Source organism: Octopus sinensis, linkage group LG2, assembly GCF_006345805.1.
Source record: "Octopus sinensis linkage group LG2, ASM634580v1, whole genome shotgun sequence".
Taxonomy (NCBI): domain Eukaryota; kingdom Metazoa; phylum Mollusca; class Cephalopoda; order Octopoda; family Octopodidae; genus Octopus; species Octopus sinensis.
In genome coordinates this window covers 54,855,727-54,875,087 of record NC_042998.1, presented here as the reverse complement: position 1 = coordinate 54,875,087, position 19,361 = coordinate 54,855,727, and the positions used below count along the sequence as shown (strand labels likewise).

The 19,361-nt window shown below is 36.2% G+C and overlaps 1 protein-coding gene across 2 annotated transcripts in view; it reads right to left on the bottom strand.

Moving 5' to 3' along the window:
- LOC115232025 (tRNA-splicing endonuclease subunit Sen54) overlaps positions 1–19,361 on the bottom strand; it is a 140,990-nt gene that overhangs the window by 16,018 nt on the left and 105,611 nt on the right. The window contains exon 8 of one of the 2 annotated variants that reach the window (XM_029801900.2): positions 18,516–18,620. The exons of the other annotated variant lie outside the window; for it this stretch is intronic. Within the exon in view, the coding sequence (XP_029657760.1) occupies positions 18,516–18,620 (105 nt within the window). The remainder of the gene's footprint in view (positions 1–18,515; positions 18,621–19,361) is intronic. 2 annotated transcript variants of the gene reach the window in all.

Below are 19,361 nucleotides of genomic sequence, written 5' to 3'. Positions count from 1 at the left end.
ACGTATAAGATGGCTTGGACATGTTAGTCGTATGGGAGATGGCAGAATCCCCAAGGACATACTCTATAGAGAGCTAGCTAGGGGCACTAGGTCTGTGACATCAATATTAGCAACTGGGAAGTGGTTGCCAGCAACCGAGGAAACTGGCAATGCACCATAAAAGAGTGAATGAGGGAGAGAGGAGAAATGGAAAGACAAGAAAAGACGACAACAAGAAACTATAGCATTACAAACAGCCAGGCAAAGTCTTCACTACATTTGCGTCACCTGCCAGAGGGAGTGTTTAACCATGATAGGACTACACAGCCACAGCAGGAGATGTAAATGACATGAAATGTAAAAACCAGACTGGATTATTTTATGTGCAACTCCCATTGTCTCCTGAGACAAAAGGAGGCCAACAACAAAAATATTTGCACAACAGGCTTCTATATAGTATCCAACTCACAAAGAATTGGTCAGCCCAAGACTATAGTGGAAGACACTTGTCTAAGGTGCCATGCAGTGGGACGGAACCTAAAACCACATCGTTGTAATGTGAACTTATGAACTTCTTAACCACACAGGCATGCTATTACTTTTCCTTTTTATGCTAAAGTAGAAAAATAATGTTACATTAGATCCTGCTCTGATGTAAGCTTTACTACCAAGCTGAATAACCATGACTGGAAAGCTTCTGATCAAAAGGGCTGATCCACAAACTCATGTACCAGGGTTGACAATATATCTGCATATGTATGTGCAAACCAGTATAAGGAATTTTTAAGGGAGATGATGCAATTGCACAATCTATGCTAATCTTTTCTTAATGCACCATTGATGTTGTCCAAGAGATACAAGTTGAAGAGACTTTGAGGCTGATCCATCAGACTGATGAAACAAATGTTTCGAAGTATAATAACTGACCAGAGATTGTCTTTCAGTAGATATATGAAACTATATAATATATATAGTTTTACATACTAATAAAGTACTTTTAGGCACTTTATCCTTTGTTTTCTAAATGCACCCATCAATTTCAATTTCCAAAAAAAAAAAAAAATTGTTTTTTTTTTGGTTACACATACCAAAACACTGTGTGTCTTAAAAGGGTTAATTCTTTGGTATTCAGATTACTCTGTCAAATATAATGCTTATTTACAAGGGGATACTGAAAATTTCTGGCTTTGGATAAAAGAAAATACAAGAGGATCAGTTACTTTATGATTTTATTCAACATATTCCCCTCTCAGATTCACACACCTATTACAGTGGCCCTTCAGTTTTCCTAAGCTCTCAGAAAGTTGGGCCCCCAGCCAGGCCTTTTGTGATACTCTTAAAGCCAGGAACTTTTCAGCATTGTATCACATCTACATTGTTTTGAATTAATCATACGTTATCTCATAGCTTTGAGATTTTGATGATGTAATAGTGTGTTTTTAGAATGACATTGTAGGGTAGGTATGAAAGGCCATTTTGGCCATTTTGCTCATAAAAGTCAAAATATTTAGGCTGAATATGGCCAGTTTAAATGCTAATGGGTTAGGGCTGACACAGCACCAAAGTTGTTGCAGGCATTGATGTCAGAACACGAACAGCTGGAATAGAGAGAGTAATGAATCCTTTCTGACCTTTTAAAAGTTCTGCCAATCCACCACCAATCATGGTGGATTTGCTGAATGTAGAAACAAATACCGTGAGGCTGTCTATCCAACACCCTAATGACTATGTTATGTTAAATTGCTGTCTTATCCTCTTTGGTACCAACCTGCCTGAGGCTGCTCCTGGTTCTATGGTACAAAATTCATGTTATAAAAGAATTGAAAATTTCATTTGTTTAGGTTTTCTCTACAGATTTTCTTTAGAAATTATAAGCAGCACAGATTTGTTATGACATTTTGTATCCAAATATGCTCAATAAAAACATAGAGAATGGTGATAAACTATAACCTTATATCCTTACCACTGGAATATGCAAGAGTTCTTTATATTAGATGTATTTGGACATGAAACATCATAACAAATCAGTGCTGGCTATAATTTCTAAAAATGTTACAATTTCTAAAAGAATTATATATATTATAATTCTAAATTATATCCAATTATTTTACGAATTAAACTCAAACTTTATTTCAAAGCAGTGATTGGTACAGAATGACCAATTAAATGTTGGAAAAATAAACTTCCCAACCACATGGTTCTGAATTCAGTCCCAATGCATGGCATCTTGGGCAAGTGTCTTCTACTATAGCCTCAGGCTAACCAAAACCTTGTGAGTGGATTTGGTAGACAGAAATTGAAAGAAGGCCGTCATACACACACATGTATGTATTTATGTATGTGTGTGTGTGTGTCTGTGTTTCTCCTCCACCACCATCACTTAACCAGTGTTGGTGTGTTTACATCCTTGTAATTTAGCAGTTCAGCAAAAGAGACCAACAGAATAAGTTCTAGGATTTCAAAAATAAGTCCCGAGGCCAATTTGTTCTACTAAAAAAAAACCCTCAAAGCAGTGCTCCAGCATGGCTGCAGTCAAATGACTGAAACAAATAAAAGAACATTGGGATCTTGTTAAATTTTTTTCAACCCCACCCCTTTTCTTTTTCATTAATTTATAAGAAAAACAATGAATGCAATTGTATGAATGCATACAAAACCACCTCAGAACTATATTGTTTTGAAGATAATCTGGCGAAAATTCCAAAAGGTTGGCCTAAATTTAACCCTTTAGCATTCAGATTATTCTGTCAAATGTAATATATATTTATTCACATTGTTTTGAAATAATAATGCATTATCTCAAAGCTTCAAGATTTCATTGGCGTGATTGCTTATTTCTAGAATGACATTGTAGGGTAGGTGTGAGAGACCAGATCAGTCCAATTTTAATGTAAAACAGGTAGAAAATTTGAGCCGGATATGGCTGGTATAGATATTAAAGGGTTAACAAGACCCCCAACAATGCAAGCTCTTTCTAACAAAACCACTGTCCAACTAAAAACAATCATAAAAACACAACAAATAAATATTAACCCTTTCGATACCAACCCGGCTGAAACCAGCTCTGGCTCAGTGGTACAAATGTCTTGTTTTCATAAGTTTTGAATTAAAATCTTCCACCAAACCTTAGTCACAATTTATGTTCCTAATACTAGCTTAATGATAACTAAGTTATTTTACTAAATTCATTGCTATAGTTAAAATTAATTGAAAGAAACACAGGGCATCTCAAAATAAATACAGTAAGGAAAGGGTTAAACTGAGTATGGTGATGATGATGATGATGGTGGTGGTGGTGGTAATGAGAAAGAGAGAAGAACTGAAATAAAACATGCCACACATTGATAGAGTTATCAAAATAGATACTCAATGCAAATTAACTTGACACCAGGCATTAAAAGATCATATGCTAACCTTTCTATTAACTGAATTTACAACAATGAGACCCTTCATTATTATCATCTATCACCAATAGTAAGGTCTGCATTAAACATGTGTGAGGTGTGTGTGTGTGTGTGTGTGTGTGTGTGGTGTGTGTGTGTGTGTGGTGTGTGTGTGTGTGAGTGTGTGAGTGTAAAATGACAGCATTGTTGACTGCCCTTATCCTGATTAATTGTTCCCCCACAGCATTGCTGTTATTTTTATTATTGCTATGAGGGAATTGTTTTGATTCTGTGGTTAGCTGGGTCAGGGCAAAGCAATTTCATAGAACTATAGGACATCAATATTTCATAGAGCCTTGTTGTTCGGTGTGGTTGTTATGTGACTAACCAGTGGTTAGCCTTGATCTGCCACCTTCTCACCCATCCATCCATCTACTCATCTGTCTGTCTGTCTGTCTGTGTCTGTCTGTCTGTCTGCCTGTCTATCTATCTATCTATCTATCTATCTATCTTCCTTTCTTTCTTTCTTTCTAACTATCTGCCAATTTATCTATGATGATAATGATGATACATTTCCTGTCAGAAAAAGCAATAAAACAGGACATATTCACAAAGTAACACTTGCTTTCTGAACCAAAAGTCAAACTTAAAACCTCGAAGGACTGAAATGGATATCAGCAAAAAAGAAAAATGAAAAAATAAATGCATAAAGTGAATGATTGGCATAGGAGTGGCTGTGTGGTAAGTAGCTTGCTTATAAACCACATGGTTCTGGGTTCAGTCCCACTCCGTGGCACCTTGGGCAAGTGTCCTCTACTATAGCCTCGGGCCGACCAAAGCCTTGTGAGTGGATTTGGTAGACAGAAACTGAAAGAAGCCTGTTGTATGTATATATATGTGTGTGTATACGTTTGTGTCTGTGTTTGTCCCCCCAACATCACTTGATAACTGATGCTAGTGTGTTTAGGTCCCCGTAACTTAGCGGTTCGGCATAAAAGACCGATAGAATAAGTACTAGGGTTACAAAGAATAAGTCCTGCGGTCAATTTGCTCAACTAAAGGCAGTGCTCCAGCATGGCCACAGTCAAGTGACTGAAACAAGTAAAAGAGTAAAAAAGATAATTATCAGACTGAACAGAGAGCAAGCATAGACAATATGGTGCAAATTGACAGTCATTAGGGTGTGTTTTGGCACAAGATTGCTAGTAGTTTAACCCTTTAGCTTAACCCTGGCTATATCTGGCCCTAATATTCTACCTGTTTTCTGTTCAAACCGACTAGATCCAGCCTCTCACACCTACCCTGAAATGTCATTTCAAAAGTATACAATCACATCATTGAAACCTCAAAGCTACAAGATAATAATACAAGGTTAATCCAATACAATGTAAAGAAATATGCATTACATTAAAAAGAGTAATCTGAAATCTAAAGGGTTAAATCAGTGTTACCTTCTGTCCTTTCAAGGTCAAGAAATCAAGTACCAGTAGAGTGCACTTTGATTGACCAGATTGGCAGAATGATCAACGTGTTGGATAAGATGCCTTTCATCATCTGTTGAATCTTTTTGCATTCAAGAGTTCAAATCCTATCTAGGTATTCAAATTACACCAATGGTAATATCATCATTCTCCCTCCAGGTACTAAGAAGCATCAAAGAATGGAACCGGCATCTCTCTGCAATCATAAAGCCATCTATCAGCTTAATACAATTTTACCCAGGATGTGAGGACTATGAAGATAAAGTACATGGGGTCTGAACTCACAGCTCTCTCTTCATATAAATTAACTCAGCAGCAAATGGCACCAGGGTTTTCAGAAATCTAGAAACATTCTTGACAAGGAAATGCTGCCATTTTCACATATACATAAATATATACAGGCACACACATATACATATTTACACATACATATACATATTTACACACACACTTACATATATACACATACATGCATATATTAAGATAACTCAGCCTGATGATCAGCTACACTGTGAAGAGTTCATTGCATAACATTTGTATAATGAGGGATAACTAGTTAAGAAACATATGTAGATTACATTTTACTTGTTCCACTTCCTCAACTGGAAATATTTGCTTATATCTATATGATTGATCTATATATGCATGCACACACACGTGTATATATGTGGATGTGTGTAATTATATAAATTGATAGATAGACATATATAAGCATATAATTCATACATATATATATGTTATATACACATACAAACATACTCATATATACTTATGTATACATATATATAATTATAAATAATATATATATATATATATATACATACACACATACATATATCTATATATACATAATATAAATACATACACATATATATTTATAGAAATATATATATACTGATATGTGTGTGTGTGTAATATATTAAAATATATGCACATAATTGGTTTAATATGTATGTGTTTCTACTACATGCATGGATGGACATGTCCAAGTTATGAAATACAAGTCTGCAGAACTCTCTTTCCTTATCAGTGTAAGGCATTTGGCAGACCAATAATAACCATATGAGAGAGAGAGAGAGAGAGAGAGAGAGAGAGAGAGAGAGAGGAGAGAGAGAGAGAGAGAGAGAGAGAGAGAGAGAGAGAGAGAGAGAGAGAGAGAGAGAGAGAGAGCAGAAATATAGGAAGCATAATGCTTCAAATACCACACACGTACAATATATACACATACGAAGAATACACACATGCACATTTCCGCAAGGATACCTTAAATCATATGATAAATAGACGCAGACAATATACATACATATCTATATTTATACACACACACACACATAAATGTATGTATGTATATGTAAATATATATATATATATATACTAACACTAGAAATAACACAGTAATCTGTTGTATATGTGTGTGCATGCATATGATATAAATAAAATATATATATATATATATATATATGTATTAGTCACACAGACTGATAACTGAGAAACATGTAGATTATATACACACAAGCATGCACACACAAGCACACACACACATTCAGAAGCAATAAGGAACACCAAAATGAGGGAAATGTCAAGAAAATTAAAAGCTGGAGGAGAGAAGAAAGAGTTTGGCACAAAATGTGAAGGATATCTGACAGAAGTAATTTCCTAAAATCCTGGTTGATGTCTACTTTAGATGTCTCTGGTTCTACCATTCTCAATCATATCGTGTTCTTTAAGGAAGCAGAAAGTTGGTGATTTTTTGGCACTCTAACCTTCCTTTTCACTACAGCTCTGACCTTATATACAAGCAATTTGTGAATGTTTATTTGAGGGTGTGTGTATGAGTGCATGTGTGTGTATGAGAGAGAGAAATAGAAAATAGGTAAGGAGAAAAACAGAGAAAGACAGAAACAGACACTAGAGAAAAATCTATTGCATAAAGACATATGTATACATATACATACATGAATGTGAGTATGTATATATATATACATGCATACACACAAACGTGTTAATTGCAAATATTTGTTTATTTTATGTATATATATATATATATATATGTAGATGTAGATGTGCATAAATAAGAATGTACTTTATTTATCGTGAAATACACCTACACACCAACAGACAAATAATGAATGTGTATGTGCGTGCACACAAATGAGCAGAATCATTGCAGAAAAGGATCAAGTAATAAGGCGGCGAGCTGGCAGAATCGTTAGCATGCCGGGCAAAATGCATAGCGGTATTTTGTCTGCTGCTACGTTCTGAGTTCAAATTCCGCCAAGGTCAACTTTGCCTTTCATCCTTTCGGGGTCGATTAAATAAGTACCAGTTATGCACTGGGGTCGATATAATCGACTTAATCCGTTTGTCTGTCCTTGTTTGTCCTCTCTGTGTTTAGCCCCTTGTGGGTAGTAAAGAAATAGGTATTTTGTCTGTCGCTATGTTTTGAGTTCAAATTCCGTCGAGGTCGACTTTGCCTTTCATCCTTTCAGAGTTGATAAATTAAGTACCAGTTACGCACTGGGGTCGATGTAATCGACTTTATCCCATTGTCTGTCCTTGTTTGACACTCTATGTTTAGCCTCTTGAGGGCAATAAAAAATTAAGAAAAGGATCAGGTAATAAAACAAAATTTATAACAAGTCAACTAGGAACCTCTATTTGGTCATTTTAAACTGCTAGACTATTACACCCAAATCTACTCCCAATTATACAAAACTGCCTAAAAAAGGATTGGAAGGTCATAATTAGATAATGTAGGAGTGGCTGTGTGGTAAGTAGCCTGCTCACCAACTACATTGTTCCGGGTTCAGCCCCACTGCATGACACCTTGTGTAAGTGTCTGCTACTATAGCCTTGGGCTGACCAAAGTCTTGTGAATAGATTTGGTAGATGGAAACTAAAAGAAGCCTGTCATATATATGTGTGTGTTTGTGTCTCTGTGTTTGTCCTCCCACCATCGCTAGACAACCAAAGTTGGTGTGTTTACGTCCCCGTAACTTAGTGGTTCAGCAAAAGAGACTGACAGAGTAAGCACTAGGCTTATGAAGAATAAGTCCTGGGGTCGATCTGTTTGACTAAAGGTGGTGCTCCAGCATGGCCACAGTCAAATGACTGAAGCAAATAAAAGATGGGATGGTCACAACTGGAACATCTCTGATCATATTTCTACTTCATCAGAGCTGACATGGGCAAAAAATAACAATAACAACAACAACAACAATTACATTTCCATGGTTCACAGATATGAGCATTAAAGATTACCAATACTCTGTGATAAAGTGACACTGCATAAGAAGTAGTTGGCTGACATGAAACAGCAGTGTCCTTGTGAAGGGTTTTACAGTAAAACAAATCACTTTTCTCTTTAATTTTAAACAAAACAGAAAGACAAAGTGTTTGATAAATTATTGCTATTTTAAAGTCTTCAGGCAATTCAGAGTGAGCAGGTCTATGATTAACCTATTTGATACCAACCTGGCTGAAACCACTTCTGGTTTTGTACAACAAATGTCTTATTTTTATATGTTCTGAATAAAAATCTTCCACCAAACTTTAGTCACAATTTATGTTCCTGACACTAGCTTAATGATTACTAAGTTATATTACTAAATTCTTTGTTATCTCTTTTACTCTTTTACCTGTTTCAGTCATTTGACTGCGGCCATGCTGGAGCACCACCTTTTTAGTCAAGCAAATCAACCCCAGGACTTATTCTTTGAAAGCCTAGTACTTATTCTAACGGTCTCATTTGCCGAACCACTGTGTTACGGGGGACATAAACAAACAACCATCGGTTGTCAAGTGATGTTGGGGGGACAAACACAGACACATAAACACACACACACACATACCTATATATATATATATATATATATATATACATATATACAACGGGCTTCTTTCAGTTTCCGTCTACTAAATCCACTCCCAAGGCTTTGGTCGGCCCGAGGCTATAGTAGAAGACACTTGCCCAAGGTGCCATGCAGTAGGAATGAACCCAGAACCATGTGGTTGGTAAGCAAGCTACTTACCACATAGCCACTCCTGTGCCTATATTTAAAAATTAATCGAAAGAAACACAGAGCATCTGAAAACAAATACGGTAACGAAAGGATTAAAGATGTTCCAGCCATGGATACTGCATTTTTTCAATTTTTGTACTTTTTGGTTTACTGGTACCTTTTACTTATTTCAGTCATTAGACTGTGACCATGCTGGGGCACCACCTTGAAGACAAAATTTTTTAAGTCAAATGAATCAACCCCAGTAGTTGGGAGCGGCAAACACTGAAACAAAGACACACACACACACGTACACATATTTATATATGTGTGTCTGTGTGGTAAGTAGCTTGCTTACCAGCCACATGGTTCCAGGTTAAGTCCCACTGCATGGCACCTTGGGCAAGTGTCTTCTACTACAGCCTCGGGCCAACTAAAGACTTGCGAGTGGATTTGGTAGATGGAAACTGAAAGAAGCCTGTCATATCTGTGTGTGCGTGCGTGTGTGTGTGTGTTTGTCCACCCACCATCACTTGACAACCGATGCTGGTGTGTTTACATCCCTGTAACTTATGCAGTTTGGCAAAAGAGACCAATAGAATAAGCATGTGGCTTACAAAGAATAAGTCCTAGGGTTGATCTGTTTGACTAAAGGTGGTGCTCCAGCATGGCTGCAGTCAAATGAGTGAAACAATTAAAAGAGTAAAAGAATATACAAAGTATACAAAGGGCTTCTTTCAGTTTCCGTCAACCAAATCAAGTCCCAAGCCTGGTACTTACTCTATTAGTGTCATTTTGCTGAACCCCTCAGTCATAGGGAAGTAAACGAATATAGAGACAAACACACACACACACACATATATATATAAGAGCAGCTATAGCATGTCAGTGGAGGGAAATTTGGTTGCTAATTCTAACAGATCAAACATCAGCATATAGGCTACCTTACTGGTTCAGACTTTCAGCCCCAGTTTTTCTCGACTTTGTAAAATACAGTAAAACAAGAAACTTGTATAAATAGAATGGTTAATGTTACCCTGAACATTATTTATTTCCATAATTGAGTCAGAATCTTATGGTTTGGTGGAATATTTCTTGAAATATATTCTGTCAGAATTGTGTGTTGAGCACAAATGCGTCCTTGAATAGAAACGAATACGTGTTTGTTTATAGAAAAACCTTCTGAAGAAAGATTTCAAATGATCAGCTATCCATGAAAAACAGCTGGTCCTTGGATGCTAACAAAGTTGTTGGATTGCTCGGCATTCTTTAGATATCAGAGTTCTGTTTTGGATCACGTTAATTCATGCTAAAACTGTTGACATATGGTGAGATAGAAGACATGTTTTTATTACAGATATCAACTTCCAAACAAGCTAACAGGTGCACATCTACGCATGTATATGATACATGTGTGTGTGTGTACATACACATGCATATATACATACATAACTACATGCATATACATAAAAGCACACACATACACATATGATATACATACATATATATATATATATATATATATATATATACACACACATAAATGTACACACGCACTCTCATATATATATGTGTGTATATATACATACACACATATATATGAGAGTGTGTGTGTACATTTATGTATGCGTGTAGATACGTGTATAAATATATAAATATATATATATATATATAAATATGAGTGTATGTATATATAATGTATACATGCACACACAAACATACACACACTAACGCACATCACAGATACACATACATTCATACACACGTGTTCTGTTTGTGCTTGTGTGTGAAGGGTGTATGCATAAGAAAGAGAAAAAGAGATTATGCATATAATAGCACCTTATTGAAAAGGCCACAAATCATATTTCAGGAAAAGGAAAAACATGCAATATAGTTTCTATACATACTAAACAGGAAATTAAGTGCAATAATCACACTATGGAACATAGAATTGGGTAAGTTAGTGTTATTATATTGACTGCAAAGGAACTAACTGGAAATAAAATCTGCATTATTTTTCTGATAATTAACAGAGACAGCTCATGACATGTTTCAGTTTAATTCTGACCTCAATAGTTAAAATATGAGGCAATAGACTTGCCTCATATTTGCCAATGTAGAGATGAATGATGGCATAGAAGAAAATAAAAGTTTTTAGAGATTAACCCTTTAGCATTTAAACCGGCCATAAGTATTCTGCCTGTTTTATGTTCAAACTGGCCATATCTGGTCTCTCACACCAACCCTATAATGTTGTTTTAAAAATTAACAGCTACCTCATCAAAATCTCAAAGCTACAAGATAATGCATGATTAGTTCAAAACAATTTGGATAAAAAAGCATTAATTTTGGCAGAATAATGTGAACACTAAAGGGTTAAAGAACTCAACTACAGCTGTCTGGTAACAAAGTTAATCTCAAAACCATGTGGCTTTGAGTTCCATCCCATTGCATGGCACCTTGGGCAAGTGTCTCCTTGCCTGAAGTTAGCCAATGCTTTGTGAGTGAAATTGATAGATTGGAAACTGTTGTGTGAGTGAGTGAGTGTGTGTGTGTGTGTGCATGCGTGTGTATGCATACCTACATAGATATACACATTCATACAGGCACAGGAGCAAGGGGGTGCATGTTAAGAAAACTGCTTTCCTACCACATAATTTCAGGTTCATTCCCACTGCATGGTACCTTGGGCAAGTGTCTTGTACTACACAGCCTTGGGCCGACCAGAGTCTTATAAGCGAATTTGGTAGGTAGAAGCTACGATAAGCCTATCATATAATATATATAATGTATGTATGTATATATGTATGTATATACATGTGCATGTTACTCTTGGCTTGCCATCACATGCTATTTGTAAATGAGTATCCCTGTCATGCAAGCGGTGTCCTTCATTTTCACTCTTCTCTGAAACCATGTCTGGCTATGGGAAAATATTACCTTGATTGGAAACGTGTGAGAGTTGGTGTCAAGAAGGACCTCTGACTGCAGAAAACCCATCTCAACAAATTCTGTCCAAGCCATGGAAGCTTGGAAGAGAGGATGTTAAAACATCATCATCAACATTATTTTACAATTTTTTCTTGTGATCCTTAACCCTTTCGTAGAAAATCCTTCGAATTCTGACTCGCTGCTTGATATAATGAAATTCGTATCCATTTTTTTGTCAGAATTACAAATTTTGAAAACACAATAGGAACAAATTTCGGAAAAAAATCTCCCAAAATTCACGGAATTAAAATTACACTTCGATTTTTGTACAAAACTGTAGTTGAACTCTTTACGAAGTATAATACGTGTTTTCACGAATGTACTAAAGAGATTTGCTCTGATATTCTCATTTAAATATGAATAGGTAAATTCGGGCGGTTTGGTCACATTAACCAAAAATTTTTTCGGGCGGTTTGGTAACGAAAGGGTTAAGGAGATAACAAAGGGTGTCTGGCATCTTGCCGTTTTCAAGAAGACCCGTCCATCACAATATAATTGAAACTGATGCTGGTGCCACATATAAAGCACTGGTGTTGATGCCAAGTTAAAAGAACTGGTGTTGGTACCACATAAAAAGCACACAGTACACTCTGTAAAGTGGTTGGCATTAAGAAGTGCATCCAGCTGTAGAGACCATGCCAGAACACACAATGGAGCCTAATGCAGCTCCCAGCCTTACCAGCTCTTTATGAAATTGTCCAACCTATGCCAGAATGGAGAACAGCCTTTAAATGATGATGATGATGATCCAATGAATCAGTATACTGAATCATGTTCCAATATCATAAATTTGGCTTGGTTCTTATCATTGTATACCTTGGTTAGAGCCAACCAATTTACAGAGGAAACTGAGGGTATATTTTTGAGTCATTAACTCTAGAGAAGTTTAACTGCTACTAGCAAAAGTGAAGAATCCTTTCAGTCTTCGGAGAAATAAAAAGGCAGTGAGGTAGAAGAATCTTAGAATTGAGGTCTGGTTGAAAGATGTGTCCTTTCCTTTATAAATTTACCAAAGGCGTAGACATGGCTGCGTGGTAAGAAGTTTGCTTCCTAGTCACATAGTTCTGGGTTCAGTCCCACTGTGTGGCACCTTGGGCAAGTGCCTTCTACTATAGCCACAGGTCATCTACAGCCTTGTGAGAGGATCTGGTAAGATGGGAACTGAAAGATGTTTGTTGTATGTATATGTTAACAGTTCTGTCATCTTACAGTCTCACTAACAACAACAACAACAACAGCAGCAGCAGCAACAGCAACGACAACAGCAACAACAATCCTTTCTACTATAGACACAAGGCCTGAAATTTCTAGGGAGAGGGCTAGTCAATTATATCGACGCCAGTGCTCAACTAGTACTAATTTAATTGACCCTGAAATGAAGAAAGGAAAATTCAACCTCAGCTGAATTCAGAACATAAAGATAGATGAAATGCCACAAAGCATGTTGCCTGGAGTGCTAATGATTCTGCCAGCTCCCCACCTTAATAACAGCAATAATAATAATGGTTTCTTACATTGACATTAAACCTCAAATGCATAGGATTAGAGTGCAATCAATCAATCAATCATTCAAATTAACAATGTACACAGCTGTTATTCATTTCATTGGCCCTGGGAGAGATACAAGGTACAGTCAACACTGACAATTTGAACTCAGGATGTAAAGAGAGCAAACTAAATAGAGTCAGGTATTTGACCCTTTACCATTCAGATTGCTTTATCAAATACTAGCAGTATAGCCCAGTGTTGCTTGGGCTTGTTTTCTTTTCGACCCCTTAGAATTGGAATTTTTAAAAAGTAAAAATTTTGCACTATGTAGCTTGTTATTCTTTTTAAGTGAACATTTTCCAGTTTGAAATACACCGAAAAATGGCAACACAGCAGTCAAAAAATCATAAAAAATAGGGATTTTCATAGAAAAAAAGAACCTTTTTGATGTAAATAAATTTTGGTGTTAACATAGTCCGATTTGAATTTTTTCTTCTACGGAAGGAAGAGCAAGCCTTCTTCTATCATACTCTCAATTTTGGTCAACTTGTGTCGCAGGGACTCGGAGGAGATAGTGTTAGTTGAAGGCTACCAAACCTGCCATACACAGACATCTTCAGCTTTATATATATAGGTCATGCTTATTTATTCATTTGTCTTGAATAAATCATGTATTATCTCACAGCTTTGAAATTTCAATAATGTGATTGTACTTTTAAGAATCACATTGTAGAGTACATATGAAAGGCTGGATTTGACTGGATTGGACACAGAACAAGTAGAATATATTTGGGTTGGATATGGCTGGTTTAGATGTCAAAGGATTGTGCTGAAGTTCAATCATTTACAAAGAATTACCAATTATTGATCATCATCAACCAAATAATGTCCCCTCCCCATTTTTTACCTATGCTAGTATGGATGATTTCATGACTCTTATAAGGTTCATCAGTAGCTGACATCTTCTTTCATCTGACACACAAACACACCACCAGCAGCAGTTCAAGAATTTGGACCTGGAGATCTCCATTTCTAGCGACTTCGAGGTCCACCTCATAGTGGTGTCAGGTGTCAACGAAGAGCCCTCAACTACAACAAGACGACCAAAGTTTTTTTTTCCCAAGGTCTGGGGTCTCCTGCCCCTAAGCCCTAGACCATCACCTAATCACCCTTACCCGTCTTGGTGCTTAACAACAACAACAACAACAACAACAGCAGCAGCAGTAGCACTACCACCACCATAATTTTTTGTCCATTTTTCAACAGAGATAATGGTTGGATGGTTTCTTTTCTAAAACAGTGTTTTATGGACGAATGCCTTTTGTGTTGTTACCAACATTTTCAGTCAGCTCTTATGTTATGCACACACAATTATCATTTGATACACACAGTAAACAAAGAATATCTGTCAAATCATTATCGTTAATATTACTTTTTAGTGTATTTCAGTTTCTTTTAACATCATTTTTACATGACTGGTAGACCTTTCATAGCTCCAACTGCTTTGCAGTATAGGAAACAAAACAAAATGAAATGAAACAAAAAAGATCATGTGACATTCATGCCAGACCACACAGCCTGTTAAAACAACAACAATGATAATAATCATATTTATTAGTGACATATGCTAGGGATTAAACCTATTCCTTTGGTAAAAGACTAAGAATTTAGTGAGGAAACCATATTTGCAACAGTGATTCAGATGTTGACTGCAGGGAGTTAGAATTTTAGAAAAGAAAATTAATAAAATTAAGTTTATCATCTTTGCCTTATCTGCATGTATATCTGAATAATTGTACAAAGATAGAACTGTCTCTGCAAGAGAGCATGTATTTGTGTGTTGTGTGTATGTGTGTGTGTTGTGTGTGTGTGTGCAATAGGTATGTGGTTGTGTATGTCTGTGTGTTTAAATATAAACACATAAATATCTGTAAGGATAAAATTTTATTTGTTTTTTTTTTGCTTATTTTAAAAAAAAAAAACAAGCAGGAGAAAAATGAAAATGACTTATATAGGAACGTGCAACAGAAATTTAGTGAGTAAGCATAAATAAGTGAGTACATAAAGCTTTCTGTTCTTTTTCTTTTCGATTTTTTTCTTTTTTGCTCTCCCTAGCATCACAGACTAGCTTGCAGCTACACTATGACAGATATCTCAACTGAATTAACTAATAAAACATACCATATTCACAAACATCTATATTCATACATACATACATACATACATATATATATTTACATATATATACATATATGTATATACACTTGTACATACATGTATATATACGTACATACATGTACACTTATATATATATATATATACATATTTACATATCTATTTATATATATATATATATATATAATTGAAAGATGGAAGATGGAATATACACACACATACACACTCATGTATACATAACCACACATGCATAGACTTCTCTCCCTCTTTCCTTTTCTCTCTCTCACTCACTCTCTTACTCACTCACTCACGCATACAACCACAAATTATAAACATTTTAACAGCTCACATTAAAAAGTTCAATATGTAACTATATTTAAATCTTCCCAAACTGTATTAAAGTGAAAGTATAAAAAAAAGGAGTAAAAAAAATAATAAAGAAATAAAATAAAGACACAGGAGCAAAAGAGAAAAAATAAAAAAAAAAAAAAGTAAAAGGTACCCCCGCCACATCCCCAATAACTCTGACTTAACAAATTGCACGAAAATTACACATTAATGATATCAAATCACAGTCGTTTAGATTGAAAATATTATAGAAGACTTGAATTGAACGAAAGCATTTGTTTTAATGTAGATGCATCTACTTTCTTTCTTTCTTTCTTTGATTTTGTTTTTCCTTTATATAATTCTTAAGAATTGCTTCTTATTTCAGACAGTAATTTAGAAAAACAGAGGAAAACAAAAGAAATTTTTTTTTTAAAAAAGTAAAATAATTTCAACCAAAGGACATAAATAAAAAAAAAAAAAAAATTCAGCAATTGAAAAAGAGATAGCAATGTGAATACATAAATAATAATAATAATAATGATAAATAATAATAATGATAAATAATAATGATAATAATAATAATAATAAATAATAATAATGATAATAATAATAATAATAATATAATAATAATAATAATAATAATCATGATGATGATGATGATGTTTCAAATTCTGGCAGAAGGCCATAATAATAACAAACACAATAACAACAATAATAATAATAGTAACAACAAAAATAATGATAATCATAATAATCATGATGATGATGATAATGATGGTAGTGGTGGTGCCTAATTATTTATGAATTGTGTAGGAAGTGACAAAAAGGTGACTGAATAGAAATGTTTGTACTTATTAAGTTCAAGATTTCAAGTGATTTGAGAGAAAAAAAAAAGGTGTTTTTGTTTTTATAGGAAATTCTATATTTTACTTCACTTTTGGCTATTTTCCTTGTTAAAAAAAAAACAAATCAAAAAACTGTTAATGTTGCCACCACAAACTCTTTCCACCTCTCTGCTCTGCACCTTAGTATCATACGTCATATGTGTGAGCATAATTGTGTGTGTGTGGTGTATATTTAAATAATAGTAGCGAAAGGTAACTATTTTGTCTTATGTAAACACACACAAAACCATGTGTACATATATATATATATATACATATATATATATACAAACTAAAGAGTTATGCTGTTTTTTTGGGCTGTGTGGTAAGTAGCTTGCTAACCAGCCACATGGTTCTGGGTTCAGTCCCACTGCGTGGCATCTTGGGCAAGTGCCTTCTGCTATAGCCTCGGGCCGACCAAAGCCTTGTGAGTGGATTTGGTAGACGGAAACTGAAAGAAGCCTGTCATATATATGTGTGTGTATATGTTTGTGTGTCTGTGTTTGTCCCTCTAGCATTGCTTGACAACCGATGCTGGTGTATTTACGTCCCCGTCACTTAGCGGTTCGGCAAAAGAGACCGATAGAATAAGTACTGGGCCTACAAAGAATAAGTCCCGGGGTCGATTTGCTCGACTAAAAGGCGGTGCTCCAGCATGGCCACAGTCAAATGACTTGGGAAAGTGTCTTCTACTATAGCCTCGGGCTGATCAAAGCCTTGTGAGTGGATTTGGTAGACGGAAACTATAAGCCTGTCGTGTATATATATATATATATATATGTGTGTGTCTGTGTTTGTCCCCCCAACATCGCTTGACAACCGATGCTGGTATGTTTACGTCCCCGTTACTTAGCGGTTCGGCAAAAGAGACCGATAGAATAAGTACTAGGCTTACAAAGAATAAGTTTTGGGGTCGATTTGTTCGACTAAAAGGCGGTGCTCCAGCATGGCCGCAGTCAAATGACTGAAACAAGTAAAAGAGTAAAGAGTAATATACAGGCATTGCTATGTAGAAATATTCACACAAATGTATGTATATGTGTACATATGCACACATATACATACAGGCGCAGGAGCGGCTGTGTGGTAAGTACACTGGTACTTATTCTATCAGTCTCTTTTGCTGAATAGCTAGTTCACAGGGATGTAAACACACCAACACCGGTTGTCAGTCGGTGGTGAGGCAACAAACACAAAGACACATAAATATACATACATACACACATCATGATCATTCTCATTTAACATCCATTTTCCGTCCTTGCATGGGTTGGACGGTTTGACCGAGGTGTGGAGAGCCAGCAGCTGCAAACACATACATGATAGGCTTCTTTCAGTTTCCATCTGCCAAATCCATTCACAAGGCTTTGGTTAACCTGAGGCTATAGTAAAAGACACTTGCCTAAGATGCCATGCAGTGAGACTGAAGCCAGAACCATGTGGTTGGGAAGCAAGCTTCTTATTTCTTTACTGCCCACAAGGGGCTACACACAGAAGGGACAAACAAGGAGAGACAAACGGATTAAGTCAATTATATTGACCGCAGTGCATAACTGGTACTTATTTAATCAACCCCGAAAGGATGAAAGGCAAAGTTGACCTCGGCGGAATTTGAACTCAGAACATAGTGGCAGACGAAACACCACTAAGCATTTCGCCCGGCATGCTAACGCTTCTGCCAGTTCGCCGCCCTGGGAGGCAAGCTTCTTACCACACAGCCACACCTGTGCCTCTTACCACACAGCTACACCTGTACCTATTATAAACAGAAAGCTATTTGAATAGTAGATATGCTCTACTTACCTACATACACACACTCTGAAGTATGGTAGACCAGGGTTGCTCTTTTTGAACAGAGAATTTGGTTGATAGACATCAAAGATTATATTCCAGTCAGCAGAATTATCACTGGAAAAAAAAAATGGTCAGAGTATATAACATGTGTGTGCGTGTAGAAAGAATATTTAATAATAGATAATAGATGCACCCTTTTAAAGCCTAGCCAGGCTCATGGGCCCGGTTTCCCGGTTTCCATGGCGTATGTGTTCCCCAGCTAGATGGGACGCCAGTCCATCGCAGCGTTACTAATTTTTGCCAGCTGAGTGGACTGGAGCAACATGAAATGAAGTGTTTTGCTCAAGAACACAATGCATCGCCCAGTCCAGGGATTGAAACAACAATCTTACAATCATGATGCTGACACCCTAACCACTAAGCCACGCACCTCCACAGAAAAAATATTTGGTAGTCCTAAAACACCTAGCACCATTTTGTCTTTGAAAGAAATAGCTAACCAGCAGTGTAGCCACAGCATCAAAACCAATGGATGACAACGGCACAGCTAAAGCACCTAGCTGCTAGAACCAACCAAATTGTTTCAGTGGTGACACATACAGTTATACTGCTAGACAGATCATTCATACTACTGTCATTCCAACATAATGTATTACGCAGGACATCACCTAAAGTGTCACATCTTTTCTAAAGAAGGTAGGTTGCTATTTTGGGGTGTTTTGACTGCTATTTCTACTTGGCCTCGGGCCATTGTTATATGAAAAACTGCTGCATTTACTGTGATTAATTGATTTCTATGTTCCTTTACTTCAAGATTCATTATCATCATACAGGGTTCTGTAGCCATCAAGGGCC